The following is a 12,110-nucleotide window of genomic DNA, read 5'->3' as shown; positions in this document are numbered from 1 at the left end:
TCACCTAATTACATAAATTCATGGAGTGTGGGCCATGATTTCTTGTTGGAAACAGGGAGTTTGAGAAACTTGGGAAACAGCTTAGCAAACAGAGGTTTGAAAGCCCTGTGAATGGAGAGGCACCTTTGAAACTGGCTTTCACAGAAAAGTGCCACACATACAATGCTTTTGCAGCTACTGATGGTCTAATGACTTGAATTGCATACTTTTTATTCAAGCCAGATGACATTGAATGTATGGGGACTATTTTAAGATTTCAAAAACATATGTCATGGAAGACTGTATACAGATTCATAAATAAGCAAGAAAATGAATTTCCATTTTACAGTGACTGCCTGGTTTTCTCCTGTTCATTGACTGCAAGTGTAAAATTCCTTTAAGTTCTCCTGCCTTTTGGAAAGTCCCTGGCAAGGGGAACTTTCTTTGCTTCTGTACATCTCCTAAAACATAAGTCTGAATGCTCCTCTGCCACCCAGATTAACTCTTAAAATAGCAGGATTAATTATTCCTTCAAGTTACTCTTCCTGAATTAAATATAATGGGTAAATACTTATTTTCTAATTTCTGTTTCTTTTGGACTCTGATTTTTTTCAGTTCAAATGAACCTTGAATGAAAATTCAATTAAATCCATCCTAAACAATACCATTTTGCTAAATTTCATGTTCACATGCAAACCAAGGTTTCAAAATCTGGATATGTAGGCAAAAATCTCCAGGGTTGAACCTTGGCATGTCTTTTGGACCACTGCATGAGCTTCATCATGGTTTCAACTTCCCCAGATATTTAAACTAACTTTTCATATAAAACACATTTAAAGATATCTGTTTTGTCAATTTCTATTTTCAGAACTTATTTTCATTAAAGCACTTCCCAATTGGTCATTCTTCATATAGTTATATCATTAAAATGTGTAAAAATCAGTTTGAGTATTAAGTGTCATTGGTTACAGTGGTACAAAGCTCATGCAGAAATCACCACATAATTTAATAATTGCTGTGGGGAGGAGCAAAAATTTCGAGGTCCATTTCACCTAATAGTATTTTTCAGAAGTTAAATACTAAGGAAAATAAATTTTACTATAAGGAGTCAATAACCCATTTGAATTTCTACGGCCTCTCACATGATCTGATCGTTTACAGTGTAAATAGATAAAATGCTGCCACTCTGATTTCACTCTGCATAAGCTACAAAATAGTAGAGAGTCTGACCCTAAGTTTAGGTCAAACATACACATTCTAAAAAAACATGGGATGGCTCTCAGAATTGCATTAGAATTACTAACCATCCTTGATGCCATCTGCTCCCAAGCATATTAGAATTTGGCACCTTATGCTGAAAAGATGTTTAAACTTAGCCAGCAAGTCCTGCTTGTCTTACTCATCAGTGAGCCATAAAAGCCTATTGTTGCTATAAAATTATCCATGCAAGTTAGGCAACCAGGGTTCAGCCTAAACCATCTTCTCCAGACTCACAGATTCTGAGCAGAAGCTTTAGATACTGTACTGGAAAATCTAAAGTCCTAAGTAAAAGTAAAGTATGACAAGTAAAAGTAAATTACAGTCCCAATGGGCTAAATTGTTACGCAAGGAAGGATAAGGTTCAACATATTTCCTATTCCATTTTCATTTTTTTTATTGATCCTAATAATTGCGAATTTTCCTGAATCCACTGAAAACTACTACTCTGTCTGAAAACGCAATTCAGGATTCAGATATAATTTTTTTCCACCTCTTCCAGTTCAAATAATATTAATTGAATTAGCATAACAGAATTCTGACAGAAGAGAATAGCATTATTTGGCTCAACACTAACTACAGTACTTCACCCATGGTAAACTTTTTTTTTGGAAGATAACACAATTAAAAATATAAATGATTTCATGTGCGAAATTAATTTATGTAGCCTAGTTGCCTGTCACTTTGAAATTATCATAGCTGTGGCCATTATATGCTCAAAGGTATCAAAGTGAAAATGACAATTTAGGATTTTAAATTCATTTGAGTGTACTCAATGGAATTCCCTTGTAAATTTGACTATTTGACAGCAGAAGCAGCAGGGCGGGAACTGTGTCTTCCACCCACCACCCAAACTCCAGCCAAGCCCTTCTCACCTGAAATGCCAGAGATCCAGATTTTGCAGGCATGTACAGGTTCACAGGGACTCTTCAGGAATTTTATTGTCTTTAGCAAGTGACCTCAGTGACTTCCCTGCAATCTTCTTAAATAAAAAAAAGCAGACTTTTGGGCCTAACTCAGCCTACAAAAGCTTATTACTGCTACAGACACCTGGTAAAGAAAGGCATCAGGCTGAGAGGAACAAAACACTCTCCCACACCACAGTCCAGAGGTCCCAGCTCAATGTCCCATGCTCCCCAGTCCTCAGAAAGCTGATGAAAAGCCAGGGAGGCGGCAGGTGTGACATGCCACCACAGACAAGGCCCAACGTCACCTCTGAGTCCCTCACAGGAGAAGACCATAGCCTTTCTCCAGGGCAGGGTTAAAGTGGGGGCGCAGCCACCTCAGCATTCAGAGGCAGCCTGTCATGAGGGAGACAATGGCAGGTGAACATCACTTTGAGCCCAATGCACCTTGGAAAGCTGGCGAGCTGGTCATGGTGGCCGGCAGGGCCACAACCCCGTGCCTGGCCGCTTGCTCCCTGCCAGCGCTGGGGCCCTCTCCCACCCTCGTTCCCCACAAGCTGCCGCAGCTGGGCAGGGGGCACAACACAAAGGGAGGGAGGCCTGTAGGTCAGGTCATGCACTGAGGAACAGGAGTGGTGCCTACCTATCCGCTTGTGTGGCTTCTTTAAAATAATACTAACTAATAATAACAACAAAAATAATATTCTCCCTAAAGCGTTTTGATCTCGTCAGAAGATTCAGGGCTGGGTGTGCCTGTGAGGACAGAGAGCTTTGCCACTGTTACCTTGTGGAAAGGCACCTAAGAGATGAAGAAAGGTTTAAGGTATATATTTCTCCTCAGCATTTCTCCTGTATTTACTCAGAAAGGCACTGCTCAGCTTGCTGCCATGGTAAAAACTCCTCCTGTGAGTCCTAGGCAGGTGCAGGGCCTGGGGTTCTGTGCAGTCCGTCTGCGAGCAGCACAGGTATGGGTGCCTCAGCCTCACTTAATTAAGTGTGACTAATTACCAATTTGTGGATTAGCACTTTTAAACTCCAACCCAGTGCTGGACTTGTGGAGAAACAATTTTATTGTGTTACTGTTAAAGCAAGTTAGCTACAGCCAGTCCTGCTACCTGCTGATCTACTCCAAACGGTTTTACAGATTCTCTCTCAATTGTCTAAGGGACTTCATCTTGACTAAAGGTCTACATAATATAATCAAAGAGGAGCAAAAGTGTTTCAATTCAAACCACATACATATTTTGAAGCAATATTTTATGCTTTTTCTGATGTAGATTTTAGTTGTTTTTTCTCTCTTTTTCTTCACTTTTGTTATGCTGAAAACCAGACAATGGTCGCAATGTCAAAGGTAAAGTATATATCTAAACTGTACCTTCCAGTGTTTCAAACAGCCACACTTTTTGGCATGTTACTTTGCCTGCTGTATGAAATGTTCAAATGCAACATTCTCATGCTAACCTCTCTAGAGCTAGGTGCATTATTCAAATTATGTATTTTTAAACATGTAGTTTTCCCCTTAACAATTGTCTCAAAGCACTAACTACCAATCCCTGGAAAAAGTGAAGGCATAGTTAAATGGTCATTTGACTTAATTATCTGTTAATTCCAAAAAGGAAGGGCGGGAAAGAGTACATGTCATAGTTATTTAACTCAGTGCTGCTGTCCTTAAGCAGGCAAAACTTCTATTGAAGGTGCCAGGAGTTTACCTGTGAAAGGATGTATATTAGTAGGGGCCACTAACTATCTATTGTTATAAGGTGCTTAGTTTTCAGTTAACTATCTCAAAAATAAAGTAATTGGTAATCAGGAGCCTTGTGGAAGTATCTTCACTTATTCCTCTTTTGTCTCCTTAAAACTAGTTTCACGTTCCTGGATGGCAGGGGGTATGGTTTCAAGCTTCCTGTAGTATTAAAATGTGCATGCATGAACTTCGTTGCCAATTTCATGTTCAAATAATATTTAGTGCAGTTACAAAATTAGTTTTATTCACCAGCACTGAGCTACATCTCTTAGAAGCAATTTGAACATAATTCTTAAGTGAATTCCTCCGTTTCTAGAAAACAGTTACTAAAGTGTTCGGTTTTTAATTTCAGTATTTGTAGCTATGTCTGAATACTGGTTTGTGACTTCATGCATGATGCAAAAAGTGTGTGTACCTGGTAAAGTCTCCTCTCTAAACTGCATGCAGTGCATGACCTAGATTCTGTAAAGCAATTTGTGGAGTACAAAATCATTGCATTTGCTTCATGTATATGTTGGCAAAATCTTAGGGGGAAAAAATGCAGTCTCAACTTTTATAAATGTGTTTACTGCTGGTGAAAGACGATGGATTGACAGCTCAGGAGAGTGAAATCATTTCTCAATGCATTGCATAAGCAGAGACAATGGAATCCTACCATAAAATGGGGAGCTCAAACTTAACCTTAAGAATCTCCTTTCTAGGGTAGGCCGAAGCATGTCATTCTCCCTGCTTATTCAATTCTTGGCTGCTCTGTTGAAACTGTCAATCAGGGTGCCAATTAGTGTCAATTGTGATTGTGATTTGTTATGGCCCTCTTTTTTTGCTTCCTGCTATGAGAGTATAGCAAAGGTCCACTAGCTGTCAAGTATCAGCTCAATTGCTGCCAGCCTGGGCTGTACTTAAGATAGTGATGTCTTTCAATTAATTACCATTATCAATGAGGTACATGTATACCTTTCATCACTTTCCAAAGTGAAAGAGGGTGGATAAAAAAAGGAAGGTTTTATTCTTATGTGCAAACTTAAGTCTGACATCACACACACGTGAGTCTTAGGTAGTGAAGGAGAGAGAATTCCCTTTGGAACAGAAGCAATAAAAGATTTAAATCCCAGAAAGAAAAACTTCAATGTAATTTAAGCATCTACAAAGTTACTATTAAAAAGAAAAGATATCTCATCTACTATCTAATCATGGATTTGCCTAAGCTCCCTTAGTTTCCTCTTACCTTTGAGTTGCTTAGGTATCAAGAATCTTGTTCATCTGAAAAATGGCCCCAACTTGATACCCTGCTTGTCTAAGTCTACTCGATGTTGAAAAACTATTAACTGCTACAACTATGTAGTGAAGTAGAGCTGAAAAACTGCAGTCTGACCATATGTGTGTAGCACACGTCAGCCAGATTAGCCACTTAACTGATTTGTGAGGAGATTGTGAGCTCTTATTGATTTTAAACACAACTTTTTAATAACATACTTGTGTAGATGATATGGTCCAGGTCCTACCTGGACAAGAAGGAATTCAAACACAATATTCCGATTCCTTGGTAGTGTCCTCACTACCAGGCTTTTTAGCATTCCCTGTGGGACAAAAGTAGTGCTTTTTTCCTTTCTCCAGTGAAGATGTTCCACAAAGGATGTACTAGGTTCATTGGTTTAAGGAGAAAATGAAGGACTGATTTTGTAGCTTAGTGATTAGAGCGCTCACCCACAAATTTTTGTTTATCTTACATCCAATGATCTTTGGACAAAATACAGAAAGTCTTGCAAGCAGAACCACCGGATTGATCTCTCCCAGGGGAGCACCTGAACCATTAATCTTAGAGCCTTGTGCCCTCCCTTGTCACATTTCTGCACAGTGGCACAATGTGAAGTAGAATAGTAGAGGATTTCTATCTCTGGCCCAGATTAACATATAACTAGCATGAATTTAGGAAGTAGGAAGCATGTGTATAAATCCTTTTAAACTAAGAGAGCAAATTAAAAGTCTGGTTCTTCAGCATGCATTCTAAGTCAGGTGTAAGAGAAAACCAGCCCTCACTTTAAGAACTTTACCCCCAAAAAATATAGAATTCAGCACAGCCTGAAGCATTTCCCCACAGCTATCTCCAGGCAGCTGGTTGCTTTGAATTTCACTCATTCACGCATTGCAAATACAATCAAGCTGCTCCACTGTTGAATCTGCAATTTACCCCATAGGCCTAATCCTGTCCCATTGGCTCTTCCTGAATCACAGCACCCATTCTTGTTTCCCTCCCAGGAAAACACCACACCCCCACCCAACAGTAGAGGAAAAAACATCCCATTGTTGCCTATAATAGAATTGGGATGCAGTATGTTTGTCACGTGGTTCTGAGAAATACTGTCCAAACCCATACTTTAGATACATTGTTACAGACTGCAAGACCTGTATTTTTTCTTAAATCCATCGCTGGATCTAGCTCTCGCTGTCTAAACATATTTATAGTTCTTTTTTCCAGTATTAATCTCAAAAGCAAATTTTCCTTACTGCGAATATTTTTGGCTTCTGGACCAACTTTATGATGACAGTACAAAACAAGTATACTGATGAGTTACATTGCTTTCTTGTTGGACAAACTCTGTCCAATATTGAAAAGAATCATTATAATGGATATGTACCTCATGAAGTATACAAACACCATATTTTTTATCTATCATGATGCACTAAGGTAGTATAAGATGTTTTAAGTGTACACTAAATACTACACTAATATTCTAGATATGGGTATCCCTATTGTTTTCAATATTGTACTGGTAATAATAATTGAAGAAATACATTTTGTAACTTTGTGATACTCCAAAACTAAAGGGTTTTAGGACAATGTTAGGTTAATATTTCCATTGATTAAATATGGAGGTACTTGATGAGTCAACAGGAGTAGAGTAGTGGTCTACTCAATTTTCTATTTTACAAAACAGGCATTCTTGAACTATCGTGTAAACCTGAGCAACTGTACGGATGTGATAATAGAGCCTTTGCTCATTCCAGACTTTCTTACACAATCAGGTGTCCTATATCTGCTTTTATAAACAAATGAGAATATAGCCTTTATATTCAGCCAGAATGATAATGGAGCATACCAGCATACCTTGTAACATGAAAACAAGGAAGGATGGATGCATTATGTACTTTGCAATCCACTGACTTAAAAAAAATATTGGGGGCTATATGTAAAGGAAATTTCATATTTACATCAAATACTAGATTTGATTCTCATTAGCAGTAGAGTTAATTTTTAAATGTAGATAATTTGTACTGTTAACAAATAGCACAGTGAAAAATGTTTTTTAACTACCCTTTTAACATACCCCACTTAAACATTAATGATAAATTATTTTTCTATATTTGTCAAATACTAAATATGTGTTCTGATTTTTCAGGGCCTTTTAATCATATCAAGTCAAGTCTGCTAGGATCCACATCGGATTCAAATCTCAACAAATACAGTACAATCAACAAAATCCCTCAACTCACACTGAACTTTTCAGATATCAAAAGTGAGAAAAAATCTTCATCTCCTCCTTCTTCGGAGAAAGCAATTATTGCACCTAAGGTGAAAGACCGAACGCACAATGTAACAGAGAAGGTTACCCAGGTAAGGTAATACCCAATATTTTAGTTCCTTTCCAGTTTTGTGGAACCAGTTATCAGTGTATTCAATAGATTGTTACTCTTGTCATGAATTATTTGGATAACTCCAAGACAATTTGAAGGGTTTGAACCTTTACTTGCTTTATCTCCAATTCAGTTGCACAAGTTAGTTTACAACATTAGATGATATTGCTAACAAACAACACTTTTCAGCTCTCTATTTTTCAATGGAAAAAAGCTGTAGTATGCACCAAGTGCTCCAAACAAGTCCACTAATTTCAGTGATTCCTGTCAGTCATAAATGTTAGTTTCATTATTTTTTCTTTTTCTCAGCTTTATGAATTGCTGATTAGTGCTAGGCACAACATACTAAAAATGGTAGGTGATTGTGCCACTGGTATAAGTACCATAGCTATGTTTTGTAATTTCTGTTTCAGCTCTTTGGTTTTTCATAATGTGCTTTCCTGTGGGTATCTTTTTCATACGTATACATCAAAAAGACTGTTTAAATGAAAAGCAGATACCTTTGGACTGGATGTATGATATATTCTGACATACTTGGGAACGAGGCATACAATTCAAACAAAACTGAAAACAATTGAAGATAAGATATTTCTTCACTCTAAGACAGATACAGTGCTCTCTGAGGCAACAGACATTTTCAGCTAAATTCATTATCATTATTATATTCATGTTGTAATGTCATATGGAGATTGGCAAGGACAGGCTACCAGTGTGTGACATACTGAAAAAAAATATTAGGACATGACAGTAACCCAAATAACTTTTAGAGTCTTGTTAAGCAGTGGGTCAGCCTTTAAATGCCCATCCACCGACAGACTGAAAGATGTTAGAAGTGGTTGGTATTAGAATGTAGACAGAGATTTCATAAAGAAGATCTTGACAAGAGTAGCTTTTGACCTACCGCTGACCTGCCTTCCAGACTGCAGCTTCTCTAGATTGCTATTATGCCAGATATTGTCCATGTTCCTACTCCCTTTCACAGATATAAAAAGGAATGTGTTGTACACCCTCCTAGAGAAACAGAGATAAAAGTTCTATCAGTTCTATCTTGAGATCAGTTAGTGCCTAAAAGTAATTGAATTTTTATCTTTCATATATTTTGTCTTTGATAGCTAACTTGAATCTGCAACCATTGTACTTTCTTCCCTGGTCAGTTGTGAAAGATTTAATCTCTTCCAGATCCATTTTGATATGTTTTACATTATTCATAGGAGTTATACATAGAAATCTTCTCACAGATAATATGGAAAAAAAAGTCATATTACACTAAAAGCACTAATTTTCATAAGTTACGTAGTCATAAGTCAAGCTTGATTGTTTTTTTCAAAATTCTGTCTGGCTAATTAGTGCCAGAGAGCCAAGTTTCTATGTACTAATGACACTGTTATGCGGAGAAGTAAAAAATAAAAAAAAAAATCTATGTTTATTCTCCAAGCCACTTAGATATTATGAAAAGGTCCAATAAAAATGGCTTAGATAGCTAAACCTTCCAGGAACATTGATACTAAGTAAATTCAAAATTAAATATGAAATGCTCTATAAAATCTTTACACTTCATAAAAGACTTCCAATTTAATTTGACATTGGTTTATGTCCTTTCATGGAACTATCTCAACCAATGTGCAGAGTGCAATTTGTGTAGCAAACTTTGATAATATACCATTTATCATAATTGGAAAGAATTCCCCACAGCTGTTCCTCTTTCTCTTATTATATTCAGTTACCAATGGTTTTAGTTGCTGCTGCAACCTAAACTCTAGGATTAGATACAAGGAGAAATTCCTAGGAGGTCTAAATAAATGTAGATCTACTGAATTCAGTAAAGATCTAGTTAGCTAGTTAGTCATGAATTTGACTAGAAATAGACATTTAGAAGATTAAAGTGGCTAGTTTTAGCCCTGTTTATGTTTCTAATCTCCATGTTTTATAAGAATCAGCATTTCAAAGGTTGCACTGCATGTCTGCCTGTAAATCCCTTTGTAAAACTTCTTGTAGGCCCATAGATCCTTTTTGTACCTGCAAAATAGTGCAAAAGGGGTTTTGGAAGGTCTTAGCACAGTATTGAGAATAGAATATGGCAGAACCATCAGATGAGACAATTAGGATATGTTCATGCTGGCACAGTCCTCTGATATGTAAATCTGTGAAACAGCATCAAAAATGTACAGAGGGCAATATGAGCTATTTAATCTATGGGACAATATACTATTAAAAGACCAAATGAGTATAAAATGGCCATGATAAGTTAAAAGGTCACCCTTAATCAGAGTAGTGACATTCTGAACTAGTCTTCTAATAAAAGAAGTTATGGCAAGAATTCCAATGTTGCTAGAAAGAGCCTGAGAAATGTAGTAAAGGTACAGATAACACAGTGTGCTTTTCTGCGACTGAAGGGCTTAGTGACATGGAAGGCCACTTCCAGTCATATTTTGCACCATTCAGGCATTCATCCATCTATCCATCTCTTTGTACTCCTTATTGTTTATTGCTCTCTCTTTCCTTTCCTCACCTCTGTTGAGAAATTTGATCCTGCTGCTATAACCTGACATTTCCACTACTGTGCCTCACTGTGCAACTCAAAATACAAATATAGACTATGCTGTGCACCACACTAAGGTATCACAGTTGGATCACTGCACTCTGGATTCGCTCTCATGCATCAATAATATCAAACCCGAGTATCAGCATCACAGGACACAGGAACAAGTTATTCTTTCCAGAGATAGCAGCTGTATGACTTTTATCCTATCCACAAGCTGGAGAAGTAAATCGGGCAACGAAGACAGTGCAGAAGAAGAGGAAGACACATAGCTACCTTCACAAGGTAGAGGAAGAATAATGAATAAAATAAATAAAGAGTCATGGCCTTTGTGTTTAGAGGAAATTATACACTTTCAGAAAGCTTCTGAAGAGGAGTGAGATGCTTTAGCAGTAAGATTTTAGTGAAATAAATTAGGAGCAGATGGGAGAATAAAGTTTAGAAAATAATTTCAGAGGAACAGAAGATGTTGTGGGACAGAATATTTTACTTTGAGTGAAAAATATCAACCTCTAAAGGCTGATGAAGAAAACAAGATTTCAGTACTGAATTTAATAAATAAATAAATAAACAAACAAATAAAGAAAATCCTCAGCATCTTACCTTTCAAGTAACACGAATAAATGAATCTCTTCAAAAAGATCTGGGTTATAAATTCCATTGCAAAGACCCTTCCAATATTGCCTTACTGCTTAACAAGAGTGTTCACAACATTATGTAGAGATTAAAATTGCCTTAAGGTACAGCTTGCAGTCCAGTCTCTTGGCCTTTACTTGTGTCTTTGCTGGTCAAAACTCTGTGTAATGCAGAGTAGTGTAACAGCTTCTGGATGCCTGTTTCTGCATAATATTGACTTTTACTCAAAGGAATAGCCCAATAGTAGCTGCCAAATAGCCCTTATTGACGAATTGGCATTGTCATATCCCAATGTATATGTTTGTCACTACAATTAAATTTATATTTCTATTCCACTTTACTACATTTTTTTTAAATGTTTCACATTATAATTTCCAGAGGCGTTAAGCTAGGCTCTCTTCTATAAGAATCTCAACTTGCTTTTTTCATTATTCTTTCTTTTTTTTTGACAGTCTGTTCAGGGGTACAGTCCAATTTCTGCCCTCTTTTGCACTGACAGGTTCAGTTGGGGTCCTGACACTGATTGTTAGAAAGAGACAAGTCTTCCCAGAGGCACACAAAGTAGACTTTTATTAAAGAAAGCAGTGGGGCAAAAAATTGACATCTGTCCCTTAACATTTTTGATGAATTCATAAAGGGGACTTCTAGGCTTAAAATTACAGTGTGTAGAGGTGAAACAGTAAGCAATTTTATCTTTTGTTTAAATACTGATTTATTTTAAATCTTACACATCTAGTTCCCACTAATGTATGGCTCCAAACTGTGAACTTTGTTGTGAACAGACTCAGAGCAGCACGAAGATTAGAATAGTCAGTACCTGTGCTTATTTTCAAAGAAAAGAAAGAATTCCTGAGTACCCATAAATTAACACTGGCAACAAACAACAGCTGGCCCAGTTAATAAATTTGCAAATTACTGGTCTCTGTATTGTGTTAAGAAAAACTGTTTTGTGGCCTCTGAACATTAGTGCTCAGAGGTAATTGATCCCCTTGAACTTCATCAGTCTGCTGAGATATAGCATGTGGTTGAAGACCCAATATGTATTTGTTGTTTATGAATTGTCTCAATAACTGACATAGAGAAAGGTAAAACTCTAAGATCTTTAAACTTCTCATAAATAATGCCTTTCAAGACAGTTTCATCATCCACCCACCTGTAGGAAATATATATACCCAAACTGGTTATATTGCTGATCAAATGATAAATATATACCTTGACAGGTTACAGAGTTGATTGGAAGATTGTAACCTGATTTGCAGACATGCTGAACGCCAACAGCTATTCTGAAAGTGGAGCTCTCAGTTAAGGGGGAGGGGGGTCACAAACGAAGTGATAGACCTTGCAGTTTCGCTGCATGCTTTTAGTAATCTGGCCAGGCTCTATTCTGTCAGCCCCAAAAGATTAAGAAATAAGTAAT

The 12,110-nt window shown here is 37.1% G+C and overlaps 1 protein-coding gene across 2 annotated transcripts in view; it reads left to right on the top strand.

Moving 5' to 3' along the window:
• Positions 1–12,110, top strand: part of KCNH7 (potassium channel, voltage gated eag related subfamily H, member 7) — a 241,058-nt gene that overhangs the window by 157,339 nt on the left and 71,609 nt on the right. Inside the window, exons 6-7 of one of the 2 annotated variants that reach the window (XM_014954696.1) lie at positions 3,472–3,492; positions 7,284–7,498. In XM_014954696.1, the coding sequence (XP_014810182.1) occupies positions 3,472–3,492; positions 7,284–7,498 (236 nt within the window). The remainder of the gene's footprint in view (positions 1–3,471; positions 3,493–7,283; positions 7,499–12,110) is intronic. The other variant, XM_014954695.1, reaches the window with a different exon arrangement.

The sequence above is a fragment of the Calidris pugnax genome, unplaced genomic scaffold (assembly GCF_001431845.1).
Source record: "Calidris pugnax isolate Ruff unplaced genomic scaffold, ASM143184v1 scaffold103, whole genome shotgun sequence".
Lineage (NCBI taxonomy): Eukaryota > Metazoa > Chordata > Aves > Charadriiformes > Scolopacidae > Calidris > Calidris pugnax.
The sequence above is the reverse complement of the archived record's forward strand: the minus strand, read 5'-3'. Positions and strand labels throughout refer to the sequence as shown.